General features: G+C 48.5%; 1 protein-coding gene across 4 annotated transcripts in view; it reads left to right on the top strand.

The window, feature by feature from the left end:
* The window catches only part of FAM168A (family with sequence similarity 168 member A), a 181,336-nt gene that overhangs the window by 144,472 nt on the left and 14,408 nt on the right, over positions 1-22,456 (top strand). For all 4 annotated transcript variants that reach the window (XM_086739770.1, XM_086739771.1, XM_086739769.1 and 1 more), the window contains 2 exons: positions 12,640-12,720; positions 21,134-21,259. In XM_086739770.1, coding sequence (XP_086595896.1) covers positions 12,687-12,720; positions 21,134-21,259 — 160 coding nt within the window. In that variant the 5' untranslated portion in view covers positions 12,640-12,686. The remainder of the gene's footprint in view (positions 1-12,639; positions 12,721-21,133; positions 21,260-22,456) is intronic.

Below are 22,456 nucleotides of genomic sequence, written 5' to 3'. Positions count from 1 at the left end.
AGCAGTTCGGCAGTGAACTTGGCATGGCCCAGCCGATGATGGTGTTTCTCCAACCTTGACTGTACCAGGTGGGTCATCTCTTTGTGGCTGACCTTTCCGCAGCCTGTGATGCACCCCAGTGCTCCCTGCTCTGCTTTAGGAGGGAGTTTTTGCAGAGTCATAGAATCTAAATCATAGAATGGTTTGGGTTGGAAGGGACCTTTAAAGGCCATCCAGTCCAACTATAAGGTCTCCTCAGAGCGTTCTCTTCTCCAGTCTTTACCTTTTTCGTTCTTGTCCATGCCTTGTCCCTAGAATTAATCTGGGGGTCTGGCAGACATCTTTTATGAGTCTTCGTGGAAGAATTTGCTGAGATTATTTTCCTGGGGAGGAAACAGCCGTTACATTTTGAGTTGAACATGTGCACAGCTTCTCAGAGGGAAAGTCAGCTTTGTCCATCACATCACTGCTGGGGGATCTCTGCAAGGGCTAGGGATGATCCTACCAAAGCTAGTCACACCCACGTCTTGTGTTACTCCTCTGGTAGTGATTCAGAAGTGGAAAGGTTTACAAGAAGGGCTAGGACAATGATACTGCTGGGAAAATGATGACCTACCATCGTCAGACTCTGGTAGGTTAATGTCCTTCTTTAAGTTGATGAGGCTCTTCCTGAAGCCCAGCTGTAACCTCCACAACAGTTGTCCTTTGATTGAATTGCTGGTGTCCAAGCAATATCTCCTGGTGGTTGTGCTCAGCTGAGCTTATTGGTCAATAATGACCTTCTCGATTCAGCTTGCTCTCCAGCTATGGGCCTTTCCTTGGTACCTTTGCCTCTTGCTCTTCCCCAAGACCATCCTGTGGAAGGATGTACTTGATTATGTGATAGCATGGTCCAGCCTCCGCTGTTCTGGCAGCATGGTCTGTCCCCTTGCTTACGTCCAGAGCCCGCTGGGGCTAAAGCACCGCAGGGGATGTCAACATTTACTTCTGAAACTCACCTTTCCTGCTCTACCTGGGCTTCTGCACAAGAAACTCAATGGTGACGAGTTCTTCGAAGAGAGAGCTGCAGATGGACTTCTGTGCCTGAAAAATTTTCCCTTTTCTTAAGGTCATGTCAGCTTCTCTAATAAAAGATCTGTCCTCTCCCAGCATCCCTGGCCTCGTTAGTCTTTTCTGCTTGGCTCGGGCCAGGGATATTAGTGGTTACCCAGCGCTGATGGGGATGTTTGGCGTTAGCTGCAGAGGGATGGCAAGCTGATTTTCAGCCCGACTTGGCTTCCTTTGAGGAAGAATGAAAATCGTTATTCTTCAGGGCTTGTCTTAGGGAGAAGAGGAGGAATACGCTTGGTCTGCTTTAAGTTTAGCACTCTTCTGCTATTGGAACTTATTTTAATCCTTCCAGCTAAATATTTCCCTGGGGAACGTTATCGGATCAGGTGGAGCCACAGTTCGGTGTTGAAGAAAAACCATAATGGCTTCTTTATCTCGGGCTTATGCTTTCTTTGATGCAACAAACAATTTTATTTTATCATTAGAGGCTGTTCATATCATGCTTTGGATTAGTTAAGTACAGACCGATGTGAATAATTGCAGGAAACGTTAATTTTGTGTGACTCCAACAGTTTCCTAGAACTTCTTTCCCATAGAGACTCATCTCGACATAGGAAAGGATGTGACAGATGTCTCTTGCCCAGAAGTTATATTGATGGACAGGCTGTCAAGTTCTGTCACTGTGGTTTATTTATAGAATGTGCCTTAAACAATCAAAATATCTCACTAATATTTTTGGACAGTTGCTCCTAGATTTCAAGATGAGTTTTGCTCATACAACCGTGTCCTGAACCCAGACAGCTGCAGTAGGGCCTACGAGGTTTCTGTTGGACGTTGATGGGAAGTAAAACTGGGATGGAACTGAAATAAGAATGGAAATGGGAATCATCTCGTTTGGCCAACAGCTTGTAACTGTATTGAACCTTAACAAATGGTCTGAAAGCAAGTTTTCTCTGAGCAAGAGAAAATGAAGGCAACGTATGCCCCAGATGGTGCTTCTGTCGTTTTCTTAATATCTTCTTGGTCTTGTAAAGTCTCTTCATTCCCTGGCATGATGAAGGCAACACCTTCAAGTTGACATATTGCATTGTGCAACCACGAGGTCCTGTGGAAGAGCTCAGAGCTCTGTGTCGACGTTGTGACCCTGTGGAATGGAGACCAATAGTCAGTACCGTGTGCCCGTGCCATCAGCTGAAGGTTTTCTCTCCATCACCTCTCACGCCAAGGGTGCCTCTCCCACTCCCATGACTTCCAGTAGTGCTTTCTTACATCTGTACAATATAAAGGAAATGGTCATAAAAATAAAATGTTTTTTTTATTTGGCCAGATTCATGTAGTTTTTGTCAGGTTTTGGGGGGCAGTTGGGTTTATACTGAAGGTTGCAGAGGCGCAGGTTTTTTTTTTTCTGTGATGCCTGTAGAGCTCCTGTCTGTGCAGTCTCCAAGCGTTGTGCTTACCATGTAAGATGTGGATGACCCGTAAGAAAAATTCCTTCCTCAAGAAGTGCGTGCTTTCACACAAGTGGAATTCACCACTCTTTGGGTCAAGCTGTGATCCTGGGGAGTGAGAGGAAGCAGGGAGAAGGAATTACAGAAGTTTCCACACTGGAGGACCTGCACTTTTCCTTCCTTATCTTCTACTCCACAGGTTCAGAGCTGCCTCCCCTCCTGGGGAGCCTGCCTAGCCCCGCATAATGTCTTCACGGTCATGGAAATGTGGAGCTGGAGTGAAACCAGAGGGACTCAGGAGGCACTGAGGCTCCATTACACCTTTCCTTCATGGAAAAATGGACCTGAGCTGGCAATGTGTGCTTGCAGCCCAGAAAGTCGATCGTATCTTGGTTGAGGATACAATATTCAGGTCGAGGGAGGTGATTCTCCCCTTTAATCCCCTCTCGTGGGACTCCACCTAGAGTACTGTGGGGTTCCCAGCATCAGAAGGACATGGACCTCTTAGAGAAGATCCAGAGGAGGCCACGCAGGTGATGAGAGGGCTGGAGCAGCTCTGCTGTGAGGCCAGGCTGAGAGAGCTGGGGCTGTTCAGCCTGGAGAAGAGGAGGCTCCAGGGAGACCCGATAGCAACATTCCAATACCTAAAGGGGGCTTCAAAAAAAAGATAGAGAGATTTTTTTTTTTTTACCAAGGCCTGTAGTGACAGGACAAGGGGCAACGGCTTTAAACTGAAAGACGGTAGATTTAGATTGGACAGAAGGAAGAAATTTTTTATTATGAAGGTGGTGAGGCACTGGCAGAGGTTGCCCAGAGAAGCTGTTGGTGCTCCATCATTGGAAGTGTTCGAGGTGAGGTTGGATGGCTTTGAGCAACTTGATCTAGTTGAAGATGTTGAAGACGGGGACTCTTCAGCAGGCCCTGTTGTGATAGGACAAGGGGTAATGGCTTCAAAATAGAGGGAGGTAGATTCAGATTGGATATTGGACTGGGTGGTCTTTGAAGGTTGCTTCCAACCCAAACCACTCTATGATTGCTATGAATGCCTCAAGAAGAGAGATGGCACAAAGCACTTTGTATTGATGGAAGGACCTACCCTGCTCCAGCCAAAGCCCCGCTGCCTTTGGCATAAACCCGCAGATCCCTCCCCACCGCCGCTCCTCTGCAGGCTGCCAGGGCATGGCCGTCTGCAGCTCACCACGAGGTGTCCCATCAACACGAATGCACAAGGGCAACCTTTGAACAGCGGATACAACGGATTACCCCACTTAATTCCAGTCCTTTAATTGTCGCAGGATCAGATGGCAGCTCTGACTTACAGTCCCAACAGCAGCGAGCGTGCGACATGATTTTCCAGTGAGAATGTGTGTGGCACAGAGTCTCAGCTTGAGCACGCGGTCAGCAACTGCTGGTCTGTGTGGACATCAGTGTTTAAAAACGGGAAAAAACCCAGTGCCAGCAATGCTGTGGGTGCCTTTGTGGTCCACCTGAAGATTGATTTTGCCTGGCCATGGGTAACAAGCAAGAAATAAGTTGCTGCTTCTGTAAAGGAAAGGACCTTTCAGGTGAAAAAGAACCAACTGTAAGAGGTCTCCAGGAAGGCGAGCAGGTTGTCAAATGATAGAACTTTTTTTTTTTTTTTTTAAACAGTTGCTGTGTCTGGTGAACACACGTTCGTTTGGTGCTCTGCTCTTGGGCTGATGAGGCTTGAAACAGTAAGAAGGAGGTGGCGCTTTTTCATGGGAATGACTGTATTTCATATCCTCAGGGACTTCAGAAACGCTGGATTCTCACCCATCCGTTAACTTGCTCTTCAGAACGGTTCCGCCCTTGCTTTCAGCTTTTCCTCTGTTTTTACATCCATTTAGCGTGAGCAGGCTGGAACAGTTTCACAGGAAGGCGGCGAGTGAGTGATGGGATAACGTGGGATGATCTGTGTAAAATAAAACCTGGCCCAGCCTCTGGGTTTCCTGCAGCAATTTTTTTTTACGCTGAGGGTGGTGGAGCAGTGTCCCAGGTTGCCCAGAGAGGCGGTGGATGCCCCATCCCTGGAAACATTCCAGGCCAGGTTGGCCGGGGCTCTGAGCAACCTGATGTGGTTGGAGATGTCCCTGCTCCTGGCAGGGGGGTTGGACTGGGTGGGCTTGAAAGGTTCCTTCCAACCCAAACCCTTCTGTGATTCTGTGATTCTATGATTTGTAGATCTGGATGCTCAAGGAGCAGCACGCAGGAGAGATTTGGGTGGAGCTTGGCATGGAAATGCATGCAATTGCCGTGCTCAGCTCAGCTGTGAAATGGTTCTGCGTGATTCGGGAAGAGAGAAGAAGTTATGCCATCCTTCCTGCTGTCGTTGCATTTGTGAGCTGGCAAAACAGGATTCACACGGATTCATATAACTGAAAATGTTAAGCGTAAAACAAAATAGAAATCAGTTTAGGAGAGTTTCAGCTTGTCCTCCTGAGTTGGAGACTGCTTCTTGACTTAAATTTGATTTGGAAAACTCTGTGAAATGGGGAATGGGCATTTTGAGCTATAAAGGGAATTTCAGCACAACAGATTTGCCTCTTAAAATGCACGAGGCCAAATTAAACCGGGGGTAAGTGAAATCTACTGGGTGAGATGTGTCTCGATGTTTTGAAGGCCATCAAGTCCAACCCCCCTGCAAGGAGCAGGGACATCTCCAACTAGATGAAGTCCCTTGTGACAAAGACCTCCTGGCTGGTAAATCAAGTGCCTGGCCTTGGAAGCGTTGCTCTCTGTTGACCTTGGTGCAGCCCCCTGCCCACCAAGGCGGCTGGAACCGTAAAGTGAGCACCCTGATAGCGTTGGGTCATGGCTTATGGGAGAGGATGAACAGGCTGGACATGAATATCTGAAGGGATGGGGCAGGAGGAGATGCATGGCCCAAGCTCTGAGCTCTGCGACTGTGTGAGGAGCAAGGTGGGTGGAACTTCTGGATGGAGGAAGGCTCACGCCATGGGAGAGCAAGGTTTGGTTGAATTTCTGCTGCAAGTCGTTTCTGAAGTGCTGCAGCTCTTCATTTCTGGAGGCTTGGTTTCCAACGCAGAATTAGTTCCCAGACGTCCTTCACAGATATTTCCTCTGTGCCTCCCAATCATCACGTAATTAGGCGCATTCTTTCTGGTGTCATTGCTACCGGCAATCAACGTTCAAGAGCGTTGCTGCAAGCCTGGCTGGTGGAGGCTTTGGCGGAGCTAAGCCAGGAAGCCTACTTGATGTCTGCTCTCTAATTTCTCAGCTCTGGGGTAATTCCTCAAGTACTGAATTTGCACATTTGAGTCACAGAACGTGATTTTTTTTTTTGCAAGAATAAATTCCCAATCAGTCTAAAGGGAATGGATTTACAGCAGCGTGAAGTTGAAGATGTAAAGTTTCTCACATTTCTGTCCCGAGAAGATACTCATGAATACTGTTTTTCAAGAATTTCTGAGGTCTGGGCAATAAAAAATGAGACGTGCTGGATGGACTTAAAGTAGAACATGAAAGTTTTTTGTAAATTTAAATATTTTGGCTTCACATGGCTGATCTGAAGAGGTGATTGCAAAGAAAAAATGCTCCTGGACCTCTTGCAACTTCAAAGCTATCGCTCGGCAGAAACAAACGGGCGTACAGTGTTTTAGGCGAGAATTAGTAACAATCCCTTGAATTTATCCGCCTGGGAGCGATGAATGACACAATGCGGGCAGTTTTGTGCGGCTGCCCGGCTTTTTAGTCTGTTGAATGTTGGTGGTTGATGAGCTCTCGAGATAGGACAGCAAGCGTCTGAGCAAGGGTGAGCTGGAGCCCTTGGTGGCCCTGGTTCAAGGGCTGAAGTGTGGTTTCATAGTGCCTCGTCCTGCGCTTCGATAAGGGACTTTATTATCCGTCCCCGTAAAAATCCGTGGGATACAGCTGTTAGTAGGTGCGTATCACTGCTAGGAAAAGGAATTAAGGAGAATTTTGTCTTGTAAATTAATTTCGGCTGCTTGTAGCAATTTAAACCCACCTCAGATAATGGCCAACAGAAACTATTCTTGAAAAATGAAATGGCACATTTTGGAAATCAGTGTTGTAAGTGACAATTCCTTCACCCAGTCACTGGTGGAAGGCTGAAACGTGGACCAAACCACCTGGGCTCTCTAGCTGAAGAGAAGTTAATTCTTCTCAAGAGTTTCAAGAGTACCTAAGTCCTGCAGAGACCTAGCACTTGTGGATTTTCAGTGCTGGATTGACTGGTATGTTATTTAGATGCTCCTGACAATTTGTGCTTGTGACCTGAAGCTGGAAGCTTGCCCATACATGGCGTGAAATTGCAGGTCGACATATTATCATGGGGTTCAACCAGGCCAAGGGCGAGGTCCTGCATATGGGTTGGGGCAATCCCGGCACAAATCCAGGCTGGGGATGAAGGGATGGAGAGCAGCCCTGAGGAGAAGGACTTGGGGGTGCTGGTGGGTGAGAAGCTCAACACGAGCCGGCAACGTGCGCTCACAGCCCAGAAACCAACGGCACCCTGGGCTGCATCCCCACAGCGTGGGCAGCAGGGCGAGGGAGGGGATCCTGCCCCTCTACTCTACCCTGGTGAGACCCCCCTGCAGCGCTGCGTCCAGCTCTGGAGCCCCCAACAGCAGAAGGACGTGGAGCTGGTGGAGAGGGTCCAGAGGAGGCCACGCAGATGCTGAGACGGCTGGAGCACCCCTCCTTCCTCCCCTGGTTGCCCTCTAAAACTTGCCAACAGGTGCCTTTGCTGTGAAGTTTTAATGCCACTTTGTCCCTCGTGTGCTCTACTGATGTACAGAACAACCACGGTGGCTGCGTAGGCTCTCGATACCTTGGGACCAGCAATAAGCTATCCTGGAAGGCTGCTGGGATGGAAAGATGTTAAAGATGTCTTCAATGCCCCATCCAACCATTTCTTGTCTGGTGCAGAAGAGGTCTGCAGTGAGCTTACATATATGGTTACACACACATCTGTCTCGCATGTAGGCAGGAAAATATCACAGAATCACAGAATCATAGAACAGTTTGGGTTGGAGGGACCTTCAAAGGTCATCCAGCCCAACCCCCCTGCAAGGAGCAGGGACATCTCCAACCACATCAGGTTGCTCAGAGCCCCGGCCAACCTGGCCTGGAATGTTTCCAGGGATGGGGCATCCACCGCCTCTCTGGGCAACCTGGGACAGTGCTCCACCACCCTCAGGGTAAAAAAATTCTTCCTACTCTGTAGCTGGGAATATAAGCCAACTGCTTCATTATGGGCGTTGTGAGTATAATCACGAAGGAGCCAGGGCTAAACAAAGCATTCGAAGGCTCTGTATGCCACTTTTTAAAAATTTATTTCAATAACACCGTCAGTAGTGCATCTCCTAAAAGCATGCGTGGTAAAAAGAGTCGCTGGGACTCGTAGCCTCAGCGCCATTAATCAAAGGCAGCATCGCACCGAAGAGGACAGGGAGGAGCAGAGCTGGAAGTAATGGTACAGAACCATTTAGAAATACATGAAAAATTAAAGGCGGCTTTAAAATACCTCCTCGGCGCAGCCCCGCGTGCTCCTCGCTTTGCGCAGCCCGTTATTGCGTCGTAATTTTTAAAGCGGTTCAGTCCGTGCTCCTCGGCGCGGCAGCGCTGTGTGTTTTCCTCGGGGAGAACATTAAATGAACGCTGGCTTCCCTACTCCTATTGATTGTGGAGATGATATTAAATTAAAATAAAGCAAGAGAACAACTTTTGATTCCTTCTGTGAGGAACCTAATAAATTTTGTTCGATATGTTTTCAGCTCGTTTTCTTTCCTTCGGCATTGTTGCTGTAATAAGGCCTGGAGCCCCGGCAGAGACAGGGTCCCACCCTTGCAGATCTGTAAAAGCAGAAAATAAATGATATTTTCTTTCTGTCCCTGACATTTTCATGTCTCCAGCAGGAAGCCCATGAAGATCAGCAGCACTCAACCTAAAACAAGTGGCTTTGGCCCCCTTGCTGTTCTTTTTGGTTGAAGGTGAAGAGGCAAGACAGACGTGGCAGGAGGGGAGCAGGGTCAGCAGGAAGAACAGGGATTTACAGGAGGTGTCTTTGGGTACCCAGGAGGAAAATCAGAGCAGGATGCCAGATGCTTTGGTGCTGCCACCTCTCCTTAGCTCATCCCAAGTCGTTGGATCGGGGCTTTGTCTCACATCCTGGGGGACGTGAGACTTGGGGACCATCATGGGGACCATCATGAGGACCATCATGGGGACTACAGCTTTTTCTTTCCTGAGGAAGCTTATCTGTGGTCGTTTGGAGGGATGAAGAAGAGCCAACAAACATAAATCCTAACAGCTTAATGAGGTCTAAAAATATCTGCTATATTTTTAAACCCAGCGGGTTCTGAGCGCTGGGAATTTTCAAGCGCGTTTCCCCTGGCTCAGATTGCCCCAGATTCTGCTACTTTCTTATCTTTCAGTGTGTCCAAAAAAAGGAGCAGAACCACATTAATTTTCCTGCACCTTTCCCGTCTCCGGTTCCCTTTAAAGTAGGAAGGACAGGTTTTCTTGCTGGAGGTCAGCACTTATCAAAGTTCATGAGATCAGAGTGGAGGACAGAGCAGAGCAGAGCTCGCTGCATCTTTTCGCGTCCGAAGCTATTAAAGCTTCCTTGCTAGAACCAGTTTTTCTCTGAAATGAAGCTATTCTGAAAATGGCTGTGGCTTTCTTTCAGAGCAACAAACGATACCATAGTAAGCAAGACACATTCCTACCAAGCTGAAGTTAAACCCCTCAAAAAAGAGAAAGAGGAACTAAACATATGGTTGTCTGCTTCTGCCTGAAATCATAGAATCACAGAACCACAGAAGGGTTTGGGTGGGAAGGGACCTTCAAAGGCCACCCAGTCCAACCCCCCTGCCAGGAGCAGGGACATCTCCAACCACATCAGGTTGCTCAGAGCCCCGGCCAACCTGGCCTGGAATGTTTCCAGGGATGGGGCATCCACCACCTGGAATTTCTCCCCACCTTCCCTGCAGCCCCCTTTGAGCACTGGGAGCCGCTCTCAGCTCTCCCCGGAGCCTCCTCTTCTCCAGGCTGAACAGCCCCAGCTCTCTCAGCCTGGCCTCACAGCAGAGCTGCTCCAGCCCTCTCAGCATCTGCGTGGCCTCCTCTGGACCCTCTCCAGCAGCTCCACGTCCTTCTGATGCTGGGGGCTCCAGAGCTGGACGCAGCGCTGCAGGGGGGTCTCATCAGAGCGGAGCAGAGGGGCAGAAATGACTGGGAAGTCCTTCAGTAGTTGGCTGGATGGAAAAGCTTACCCAAAGCCACAGTTTTCCTGTGGTCTGACACTCATCTGGTTTGTTTCAGCCTTTTTTTTTTTTTGTGTATAAACCTAATGTTGGAAATTTTGATTTGGGGAAAAGAGAAGAACTTTTTGTTGAATTTGGTAGTGTGTGGGTGCTGGTGGTGTCTCAGAGGGCACAGATGAAATGTTTGCCACACGTAGCCACACAGGACTATGTTTGTGGTGGTTATTGACTCAAGGACTATTATTAAGGACTGTTATTAAGGACTACTGCAGCAGTTCTTGGGATTCCGGATTTATTTGGAGGGATTAAGCAGCAGCAAAGACCAGAAGAACCTGGTGGTGCCCCAAGAGGCTATCAATCAATAATGTACATCTCATCCCTACTTGATGAGCAAGGGACTTCCCAACACCACGCCGCGCACACAGCCACCGGCTACTAAACTGCATGCTGAGGAGGTAAAACTGCGTGAAGAAACACAGTTCAGAGAATTATAGGGAAAATATGCTTGGTGTGCTCAAAAGTGAGCTGGAGTTGGTTTAACGTCCCTAGCCAGATTGGTCAGGAGGCAAAGCGGGATCGTTGAGCTCGAGCAGGCAACTGGAGGACCCTGGAGCGATGAATGTACTGGGAAAGAAATGGTTATGTTCTAACAAAGCGGAGAGTAGGCAGGGATGTTTCTGATTTAATATCTTCATCATTCACGTTCTGCTTGCAATCACTGGATCTGCAAATAACTTTCCGAGGAGCTTCTTGATTGCTAAAAAGGCTTTCTATATTCCTGAGGACCATGACAACATAGTTTTCTGTAGTCTAAAAAAAAAAAATCTGTTAAACTGCTGCTTATCCAACGTTAACTACAGCAATTTTTAATTAACCTGATTTACAAGGCAAATATATCACTGATGAAAATGAGAGGGTAGAACGTGCCGGCATTTATTCCACTATAGTGGTCGTGGTTGTTGAATTACGTTTATTCAAATAAACCCCAAAATTTTGCCGCAGTAGGCGGCTCGGTGCCGGGTGCCAGGTTTTGGAAATCCGCGCGTAATCGAAGAGCAGGGAGCGTTGGAGCACGGAGGGAGAGCTTGGAATGTGTTCGTCTTGCTGCTCAGAAAGGTGAAGGAAAGACGACGCTCATTTTTATTTAATAAAGCAAAAAAAACCCCAAAACGATGGGGTGTGAATCAGCTGCTAATTACCTCTTTGCAGCCGTTGCTGGCAACCAGCAGACAGTGTCGGCGCAGCTTGGCGTGGAAAGACTCTTTAAGGGTCATTTTGTCTGCCGTTGGGTTGGCTCTGCTCTGGGACAACGGCCAACGAGATGCACAGATAAACCCAGGCAGCGGCCGTGGCAGTGAAGCACGGCAGAGCTAAACCCTCCAGCAGCCAGGGAAGATTAACGTGTCCCGTTGGGTCTGTCAGAGGGATTTACGCAGGAGCACCTAAGAAGGGATGGAGTTATTCGAGTGTTACCATTCTCAGTCGGGAAAGCTTCCAAGAAATGGAGGTAGGGCAATAAACGAGAGCGAAATGAAGCAGACCAAGGTGTGCAGGTTGTTGTGTGTGGTCTTCATAGAACCACAGAAGGGTTTGGGTGGGAAGGGACCTTCAAAGCCCACCCAGCCCAACCCCCCTGCCAGGAGCAGGGACATCTCCAACCACATCAGGTTGCTCAGAGCCCCGGCCAACCTGGCCTGGAATGTCTCTAGGGATGGGGCATCCACCGCATTCCCATCTCTGGGAAACCTGGGAGAGGGTTTCACCACCCTCGGCGTAAAAAATTTTTTCCTAATATCCAATCTGAATGTGCCTCCCTCTATTTTGAGACCATGACCCCTCGTCCTGTCCCAGCAGGCCCTGCTGAAGAGTCTCTCCCCACCTTTCCTGCAGCCCCCTTTGGGCACTGGGAGCCGCTCTCAGCTCTCCCCGGAGCCTCCTCTTCTCCAGGCTGAACAGCCCCAGCTCTCTCAGCCTGGCCTCACAGCAGAGCTGCTCCAGCCCTCTCAGCATCTGCGTGGCCTCCTCTGGACCTTCTCCAACTGGTCCATGTCCTTCTTCATGGAGGACAAGAACTTCTAATGAAGTAAGAGTTTGGTGCAAGACATCCGCACCGTGTGTGGCTGCCTGTAGGGACTTGGGTCCGCCATGTGCGGTGATTTCCAAGCCTCCATGGAGCTGACTGCTTAGATGATTTCCCCTGAACTCTCTCTGACTGATCTGAGTGAAGATGATGAAAACTGAAGATGCTCCGCAACCTTTTCTAAAGTGCCCATTCAAACCTCATGCGGCTTGAAAGGGTAGGGAGCTGCCGTGCGCGTTCCTTCCAGGTGGCCTGGCAGGTGATCGAGTCCCTCCCGGGGACGGCAGTTGTGCAGCCATGAGTGAACGCAAGGGCTGGCATGTTTTTGTGCAAGGGCTCTGCCTCCCCTTTAGCAAGAAGCTCTGGTTAATGGAAGCGCTGAGCACTGAGGACTCGGGCTGGGTGCTGAGCTCTGCTCTTAGAATGCGAAGTGCTACGGTGATCAGGCTACGAGGGCTGAAAGCAGCCTAACCTTTCAGATACAGCTGTGCTGGTGGCTTCTTGTAGCTGAATTCGGCATTCAGTGCGTGTATTTGCTCGGTAGTTTTCTTCAGAGCATGTTGAACATTCCTGCATTCTGGTTATCGCCCTCCTTTTCTAGAAGAATAAAGATGAAATATTGATGATGTCACGTGTAAGCCTGTAGAGCACGTTCATAGTCCTTGGCCAACTGAGAATACATCGGTGCTTTACCTCTCAGCCGTGCCGATGGCCTCTTTGCTCGCACGGGTTGTTCATTGCTTTCAGGGATGCTGTCTTCTTCTCTCTCCCTGTTGACAAAAGCCTAATTTCTCTTTTTTTTTCCTCATTGCAGGTTATCCGACGGGCTATCCCACCGCTGCTCCAGCCTACAACCCAAACATGTATCCAACCAGCAGCCCCGGCTACGCCCCAGGTAAAACTCTGCCGATGGAGACGAGATCAGGCATGGTGAAGCGTGCAGGAGGAACCCCGCAGCTTCCGTGTGCTTGTCCAGCAATTACTTTCCAGGGAAGGAGCCTGTGTGAAGCTCTTCCCTTCCTAGCTCTGCCATTAACGTCACGCCCTCCGTTGGGAATATTTGTGTTGCAAAGCTTTCAGCCATGAATTGCATCTTAATTTTAATCCCAGGAATTTTACAATCCTCATCGCTGTGTCACCTGCGAGGTGATGGCTTTTCATATTTTCTGAACACCGTGTGCTGTCTCCCCAAGATTGTCTTCCCATTCCCCCCGCTTGTCCTTCTCTCCTCCTTCCATGTCGTAGACGCAGAAATGGCAACAACCGTGTCCTCTCTGGTGTCTGGAGCTCCCATGCCATGTCTTTCCTGTCCCCTCCTTTCCTCTGGCGCTGATGGACTCTGGGTTTGTCCTACTGTCTTCTATCCAGCTCCTGCCCTTCACTCCGCCCTCAAATAGCTCTTCCAAAGATGCAGCAAGCTCTTCCTGGCTAAACTCAGGAACTCTTCACCTTATTCTTGATGTGCTGGTTATCTTAGACAGCACCACCTGCACTTTTCTCCATAAAATCCTAATTCATGTAGATTAGGACGGAATGTAAATTAATCAGGGGAGCTGCCTTCAAATAACTTCCAGCAAGGACATTTCTTCATTTCTTATTCCAGAAGAAGTGGATCTTCCACTGTTTTTAAGTCAGAGAAGTTACTCGGAAGCAGGGAGTCATGGAGTAATTCCCACCTGTCCGCAAGGCGTTGTCTTCACCGCAGCATGGACTAATGAGGTTCTGTGCTTAATGAGGAATATTTGAGTTGCTCTGCTAAATCCATCACTTGCTTTTTTTATGCTTCCGAGCCCAAGCTTGGAAACCTTTATAGAAATCTTTTTCTTCTTGGGGTTGAAGACTTCTCTGAGGCCCCAGCTCAGGAAGTAATTTCACTGAAGTCCAACCTACATTTAAGTACTTTACTGAAACCAGCCCTTTGGAAGGAACAAGCAACCTTGAGATTTTAAAGCATGGTTAAGTTCTCCGCTTTCAGCCAAATAACCTGGAGGCCGGGAGCCTCTTGGCATGACAAAGGGTGGTAGAAACGCAAGAGCTAAGTAGCAGTTTCAAAATGTAACTCTTATCCCCAGTGAATTAAGTGAAAGTTAATGTAAGACAAGGAAATATCCTGTTTAACGGTAATCTTGAGTTCTTGTGGCCCGGAGAAGCTGTGGATGCCCCATCGTTGGAAGTGTTCAAGTTCAGGTTGGACAGGGCGTGGAGCAACCTGATCTACTGGAAGATGTCCCAGCCCATGACAGGGGATTGGACTGGGTGGGCTTTGACGGCCACTTCCAACCCAAACCCTTCTGTGATGAGAACATTATTCATTAGCTGTGAGGTTTTTAGGCTGGAGCGTGGTCAGAGCGTTTTCTTTAAGGGATACAGTCGCACAGGTCAAATGCCAGAATTGGCAGTGTCTGAGCGGTGATTGGAAAAGCATTTCTGAAATCAGGACTGAGCCTTTTTTCATCTTTTTTTTTTTTATGAAAAAGACCTGAAAAAAAATCTCTTGCTCACCCATTTCCAAGAACACGTTGGAGATGAAAAATAATCTCTCGCCCTTCGTTTTGCCTTCATGGCTTCCCGGTTGGCCGCAATGTTTATTCTGAATGCTTCGGCTCCAAAGAGCTGCGGGATTTTAAAACTCTGGAATAAAGCTCTCTTTTCAGCTAAACGTTCGGTAGTCCTTGGAGTGAAATAGATGCTTGCGTAACGAACACAAAGCCGGGCTTTGTGGCAGTCTTGCTAAACCCTTTCTCCTCTCCATTGCCAAGTTTTCGGTCTCCCAGTTGTCGTAAAATCAGTGGATCCCCAAGCTCGGGAGCTTTCCAAGGCTGATGAAGCAGGAATGAGGGTTTCGTTGCCAAAAACTTTTGATGCTGTCTTCTCCGCATCACGGTTTAAATTCGCTGTTATTTTGCAAGGTTATTAAATAAAGCCATTTACTGCGGATGACTCTGCGAGGGATCTGTGGTGTCGCGTTTGGTTTTATGAGCTTCTGGTAGGGTCTTCAGCTGCATTTCTTCCCCCTAAAAATCTTAATGTGTAGTATGAAACGAGTTTTGTTCCCCTAGATGTGTGCTGGCCACCCTCAAATTCCCCTGAGGCGTATAACGCTGAAAGAGTAAAATGAAAAGAGCTCCACCGCATTAAAAAAACCCCACAGATTTATTAGTGGCTCGTCCTGCCAGAGGCTGGCAATGTCCTCCCTGCTCAGCCAGAGCTGTAAATACGGCAGCGTTCCTGGATGTTATAAAATATCTCTTGTCCCCACTGCCCATGCCTTGGAGGTGGCCAAGAGGACACCCAAGTGAGATGGAGCACCAAATCGCTGCAGGACGAGGGATTTTTTTTTTGGTGGGTGCGTCTATCTTGCTTCTTGCAGATCTCAGATACCATCCTTGGGAGGCTGGAGGTCCTATTAGAAAACAAATGGACACAGCCCTCAGAAACGCTGCGTTGCTATCCAAACAAAATAGTTTTCTTAGCAAAATCTTGATGAAATCCACACATTCCCCTGGAAAGATTTTATTTCAGCTCCGTTTAATTTTCCAAATTAAAAAAAAGATAGAAAAAAAAAAAGACTAGGAAATTTCAGGTCTTTTGAACAGCTGCAGCAATTGCCACGTTTAGGGAAGATTTGGCTCCCTTTAGCTGAATAGACCTTCGGTCTCTAACCCTTCCAGCACAGGTCCCCCAAATATTCAACGGAGAGAAAGAGGGAACATCTCAGAGAGACATTTAGCCCATCTCTGGGGACATACTCTCCATGGGTGCCTGGCTGTCCTACCGGGAGAGCTTGAGATGAATCCTGTGTGGGATGTCCTTCATGCTCATGAGGAACAGGAACCCAAGGGGGATTTGTAGGTACCTTCTCAGGTAACTCTGATATAGTGAAGAGCCCCTCAGAGAAGGAGACCTCTAGGATGATGTTTTATGGGATTGCTTTCTTGGAATAGGTGAGGATAGTAGGAATAGATGGAGAAATGGGACCCACCTGGTGTGTAAAAGCGTAGGTCCTGGCATGGGCTGGAGGACAAGTCTTGTTCTCTTAAGCAAAGAATTTGCTTGCACCCACAAAAAAGCGAAGAAAGAAGTGGATGCCCCAACCGAGGCAGTGAAGAAACAGTCAAGAAGACCAGGAGAGAACAAGGAAACACCCCTGGAAATTGAGATTCGCACAGTGAGCCCTTGGGTACCCCTTCTTGAGCCCCATCGTTCCTGCAGCGATGTCTACAGCCTGTGTCCTCCACCAAGCAGAAAGGAGCCCCCACGCTCAGCGAGGGCCAGGTTGTCCATCCGCCCTGGTCTCTCGTCCCTGCAAACGGCCAGATCGGCCTTCAGAAGTTTCCTCGCAATTGTTCGGTGTGGAATAATCCACCCCAAAACCTGGGCTCTTTTCTAAGCCCAGAACCACGAAGACTTTGATTTTCCCCTACTGTGGCTGTGGGTGTCCTCTCTTTCATGAAGATGCTTAACCTCCCCCGTGCTTTGATTCTTGCGATTTTTTATCACTACAAGACTTTGCAGCAAGCAGTTCCGTAGATTAATGAAGGCTCGAGTTACTGATTTTTTAATTATTTTTTTTTAAGCAATGCAAATAATTGTGTGTTGCTTTAGATTTGCGGGATGTGAGAGGGGAAACGAAAGCTCCGGTCAATCTTCTTTGTGTGAGCCAGCCTTTTGTTCGCTCCCCCGACGCTCCCATCTGAAGTGCAATCCTAATCTTTACCGACTTGCTCGCTCTAAAAAAAAAAAATAAAATCCTCTGATCATTTTTGTCCTCCCTCGCCAGACCCTTTTGTTACGCGGCTTAATGCTCGAGTGCAGCCGTCTCGGCATTTAAATTCCATTTCTCTGTTTAGGAGTCTTCAAAAATGCTTTTAAGTATTTCTAATATTAGAAATCTCCTCATATCCAGAAAGCTGACATTGAGAATAAAAATCTTCCGGTGCGTAACGCGACGTAGCTAAGCACTAAATTTGTGAGGAAACGGTGAAGATTAAAATTGGGGCTCCTCAACCCAACTCCTCTTGTGCGGAAACCTCCATCCTCCCCGTAAACAGCTCTTGAAATCGATGCGATTTAATAGCACGGCAGGGTTTTTCCCCATTTTTTGGGTCAGCAGTCACTTCTCTATGGAAAACAGACTTAAAGAAGACAAATTAAGAATTTTTGAGAGACGACTAGCGCAAAATAAGGTCTGTGAAATATTCCGGCAGGTGGGTACGTGCAACGGAGCGGGCGGCGTTCTCAACTGTGTTAAACGGAACGGAGGTTCTGCTCCTTGCAGGGGGGTTGGATGGGGTGGCCTTGAAGGTCCCTTCCATTCCATGATTCTATGATTCTGTGTTTGTTAGCGGGAGAGACAAAAGGCAGGGTACGAGCTCACTGCAGAACACCAGCACTGCAAACTCCACTGCTTGCAAGGAGCCTGGTTATTTAGGACAGGGTGATTAAAAAAATTTCCTTTCAAGTATGTAAAAATGAGCGCCTAAAATCGCTCTGCTGCAAAGACACGATTTAAAAAAAAAAATAAATTTATGTCTTCATTAAGCCTGCTGCACATTCCCTCCCAGGCATTCCGTCTTCCCGAGATGGTTGTTTTGTTTTAACGTCCTTCGTTACGGCGTGCTTTTTATTTTTTTCCCTGAAAGTAGGGCACGCGCTTTCGGCGTGGAGGCCGGCTTATGCTCTAACTGCGTTTATTAATAATGCAGGGGAGGATAACGCTTTGCATGGCGTACTTCAGCGCCCTTCGAGCGGAACAGATATTTCTAAAATCAGGCTCGGAAATTAGAGGAGTCTCCGTGGGGATGCTGCGGGACGGGATGGAGGCTCCGATCCCCCGCTCCTGGGTCCTTCCCAGAGGAAACATTGCTGTGCAGAGGGAAAGAGTAGGCGTCATCTTTTCCCATAAAAGTGCTCTGAATCATCGTCTGTAGGCACCCATTGACTATTTACGGGCCTCAGGGGGTCTCCCAAGGTGGGCATCTTGGGGTCCGGTGGGGTGAATATCCCGTAGAGCCTTGCAAGGCTTTCAAAGAACAATTGCTCCCAACATTTTGAGGCACCCGATAATGGGACTGCCTGGGGAATGAAGCTGATTGCAAACTTTGTCGGTGGCTCAAGGCCGTATCTGTCACAAATAAGGGTGGCAGAGGGAAGCAAGAAGTAGATACACTGCATGATCACAGAATCATGGAATGGTTTGGGTGGGAAGGGACCTTCAAAGCCCACCCAGCCCAACCCCCCTGCCAGGAGCAGGGACATCTCCAACCACATCAGGTTGCTCAGAGCCCCGGCCAACCTGGCCTGGAATGTTTCCAGGGACGGGGCATCCACCGCCTCTCTGGGCAACCTGGGACAGTGCTCCACCACCCTCACTGTAAAACATTTCTTCCTTATGTCCAATCTGAATCTGCCTCCCTCTATTTCAAAACCATCACCCCTCGTCCTGTCACACCAGGCCCTGCTGAAGAGTTTCTTCTTAGATCTCCTCAGATAGCCATGGCGGCATCTCTGTGTGTTGCAGCTCTTGCAAAGGACCAGGAGATATTAATGTTCCTGGAAGCCTCCTTGGTTCACCTTTTGTGTAGTTTTAAGTGATGGATTCACTGAGGAGCCATGATTTAATGTAAAGAGCTTGCATAGCTATAACCTGCAAGCTCCCAGGCGTCTCAGACCCAAATTACCGTGATTTTTCGGTAGGTCTGATGTGGAGGGGAGAAAGCGCAGAGGAAGGATTCATATAACATCTAAATAAATTGTCTCATCAGTCTTGGCGATTAAAACCTTTGTGCAATCCAGAGGCAAAAATGAATCTGATTTTGAATAAAAGCGTGAGTGAAAGAGTGTTCCTGTCTCAGCGCTACGAGTTCGCTCTCCGGTGTGATGTTCAGGAGAGCAGCGTACCGTGGAAAATAAAGCAAGGCAGTCTGGAAATCCTTAATAACTCACAAACCTTTGGGAGGGGGCACAGGCTCGGAGCAGAACGTGATCAGTGCTCGAGTGGAGGAGAAACTGGAGTCTGAATCTTCACTTCCCATGAACCTACTGGTTTTCTCTTGGAGAAGTTAAGGAAGGAGGATTGCATTTCCATGTCTCGAGCAGCAGAGCACCATCCAGTCAGGTCTTGCACCCATAAACCTCTCCACAGAGCTGATGATTGCCATGTCATCTGGTAAAGCATCACTGCTGGGTGTCCTCCGTGCTCCTGTATTTCTGTCCCACACTAGGAGAGTGCTCTCACAAGGTTTTGGTGGACCAACAGACCTGCAGCAGTGCTTCTCTGCTCTCTCTGGGCAGTGATGTCCAACTCTAGCGCTGATTCCTTCTTGGCCTCCTCAATCACTCGTTCTCAACTTCCAGCCCTGTGGCACTCCAGCTTCTCAGTTACATCTTCAGAGATGTTCATTAAGAGTCTGAGCAGACACGGAGGCGTTGGAGGGGTGTGAAACGCCATTGCTCTTGCATTTGGGCTGCAGAAAGTTCTACAAGCCCTCACCCAAGTCGTGAAGTCCCTTCTGTGGGGCTTAGCGCTGAGCCCTCTGGTATGTAGGAACTTGCTTGGGAGAAGGAGAAACGAAGTGCAACTTTGAAATGTCTTCATGTGTGACTCCCTTGGGGCCAATGGGAGGATAAGGAACCCACCACCTCCTCCTGTGGACCGTGGTGTCCCTCCCAAAGAGCTCCTCTTTCTGCCCCAGACAGCTTTGTCTGAGCTTGGCTGGATCTGCTATCAGAAGCAGTTCCTTGCCTATGAAATCAGCCTCCGTTGTTCCTCTCTTCCCAAAGATCCTTTTTTTTTTTTTTCTTCTCCAAAAGTCTCTTGAGTTGGTAGATCTGAGCCAGAATCCATTTACTGCATCTCTGGGAAAATCCTACCCGTCCCTAACACCACCTGTGCAGGGAGGAGGGGACAACAGGGACATACCCTGACCTCCAACCTTCTAGAGATCTTGGGGAACTCGGTAATTTGGTGTAAAGCGTGTCAACAGGCTAGCTTCTGCTGTCACAAATATCTTTAAAGAAGCCATAAATCAGCGATTTTCTTCGGTTTCAGCAACCGGATCATTTAACTTCCTTTACTCTCAACTTCACAGTGAGGTCTGATCACTCAGCGGCTTGCTGAGAATAGACCAACCCTCACTGGGTTTTCTTTCCGTAGTAGCTGGCTGTGTGAAATACGTACTGCGGTGCGTCGAAAACTCGGAGTTCATTTCTTTCAGCTAGAGCAGCTTGTTAAGCGGGTGAGCAGTGAGCCGAGGCTTTCAAAAGATCTATGCACTCCGTTGGGAGGTGGTGGAACTTTGAGAATGGTGGGAAGTCACCATCTGAGATTTGTCTGGAACAAAAAGTTAGGACAGATCCATAGTTTCAGCAGGAAAAACCCAAAAAACGACCTGTTAGACCTTTCCTGGAGGCACCAGCTTTGGGAAGGAGCCGGGTTGTAGGGTTGTGTTGGTGATCTGCTTTTTCCATTGATGTCCTCCAGAAAGTCTTCAGTGTAATGACATTCCTTCCTAGATAAGCACTGGCAATGTGTTTGGGTTTAGGATGAAGGTGTAGCCAGCGCTGGCTAATCATACAGAAGCGCATTATGACAATTAAGTGTAAGGCCTTTTCCTCTTTCAGCAAATTAAAGATCCACAAAATGACTGAATTCTTTTGGTCCCTTCTCAAATCCCACAAGATGTGGTTCTTGAGGTTCTTCTGGATTATCTTACTTGGCTTCATAAATACTTTTTCGCAAACTGGGAAACAGGGCAACCTGCCCAAACCCACTGCTTCTGCTGACTGTCCTTTCCACAGTTTCCTAGGACCACCCAACTCTGTGGTAGGATGGTCATGGTGACCAGTACCTTGTCCACTGATGGCCATGCAAGCATCTCAAAGGGTTTTACTGTGAATAAAATGCTTTGCACACCAGGCTCAGCCTGTTTTCCAGCTGGGAAGCATGAGGCCCAAGACAGCTGTTCCTGGTTCCTATGGACAGTGGTGGCCAGTGGCATCTGGGGGGGGATGGTGGCTCTGTTGGACACGTCCCCCAGGTGTAGATCTTCATGCAGGTCACTTGGCTCAAGAAACCAGTCATTTGGGGTAGGTAACTGGTTTGCTGCAATGCACTGTGCAGACCATCCCTCCATAGGGAGCAGTTGGGGTAAGAGGAACCATGGTGTGAAATTCCTACGGATAGTTGTCCTTAAAAAAAAGCAGGAGTGGGAAGGAAGAAGGGAGCAAAGTGGTTCAAATGTGACATAAATGCGGGACGCTGTATCTTCATTGTTCTGTGTGACACCTCTTCTCTGTCTCCACTCAAGCTACACTTCTGATGAAGCAAGCCTGGCCACAGACCTCCTCCTCCTGTGCCACGGAGGGCACCTTCCACCTCCCGGTGGACACCGGGACCGAGAACAGAACTTACCAGGCTTCTTCTGCGGCATTCAGTAAATAAACCTTTTTTCTTCTGGGGTTTTACTTGGGTGTTTCGTGCCCATTTGCCTCCTGTGGGTTATTTGGGGATGGGTTATCTGGGATCAGCCTGGTTGCAACGGATGGGATCATTCATGTCCGTGAGGGTGCTGCATGTTCCAGGAGTTCTCTGCTTCTGCATTTCCCTTCTGGGATGAAATTTTGCAGAGCTCTTGAGTTTTTTTTTCTTCTGAAAACCAGGTAGCATCCCTGCCCCTTTCTGTTTGCATGTTTCAAAACCATGAAGGAGCATGAGAAGGAGAGCACCAACCCTCCTAGCGCTCCTTCGGAGGAGGAAGTCAACTGGAGAAGGGTGAAGGCCTCTCTTTTAGCTGAGCGTTTGGTCCCCAGGAGCGACCAGAGGTTGCTTGCAGTGGTGATGCTCTGTAGCTGAGCGGAACGATATGCGTAGAAAAACCAAAGGGAAAAACCTTAAAAGAGAGGGAGAGAATTCCAAAATAAAGGATGATTTTCAAGGAACTCGAGTGAAATTCCCACCTTTTAACTCAAAACTGGCCGAGCAGAGGCAGGGGGAGGAGATGCTGCTTAGGGATGACCGTCAAACAGGCTTTTCCAGGTCGAGCCTTGTAATCTCATCCCTTCTGAGGCCAAAGAGTGCCTCCAGGCGGGGTGATAAGCTCCCTGATAAGATCCCCGGTGCTTCCCTTCATATTTGGGAGGTCCCCTGGCCCCTGCCCCACTGCTCCTGCCTGCTGCTGCCCTCACGTTCCCGCCTAGCGTGGGGCGTGCTGCGAGCGTGAGGTGGGACCACTCCTAGGTTGAAAAATGCAAAGTTAACCTTCCAGACAGCCCTGGGACCTGGAGAAACTCCCAGGGGTATTTGGAGAAAAATATATAAGGTGTCTTAAAGTGGCTCTCCACGGGCCACGTTTGCAAGGCTGGGACCGCCGCGCCCGTGCACACGTGTGGGTTGAAGCGTTCCTCACAGTCTGTCTGCTCCAGGCTTCTTTTCTGGGAAAAAATATTGGGGTTTTTTTTGATGAAAATAATTATTTAAAAAAAACCCAAACAACCCTGTGAAAAGCCTTTGGAAGACCTTATCTTTGGAAAAGGACTTCTCTACCGTTCTTTGGGGTAGGGGCTGTGCACATGACGCGGTCCGTGGGCGTTGCATCACACCTCATTTCACGCCAGACCAGATCTGACCAAAT

Source organism: Chlamydotis macqueenii, chromosome 1, assembly GCF_036417535.1.
Source record: "Chlamydotis macqueenii isolate bChlMac1 chromosome 1, bChlMac1.mat, whole genome shotgun sequence".
NCBI lineage: Eukaryota > Metazoa > Chordata > Aves > Otidiformes > Otididae > Chlamydotis > Chlamydotis macqueenii.
Note: the sequence above shows the minus strand (reverse complement) of the source record. Positions and strands in the feature narration are given on the sequence as shown.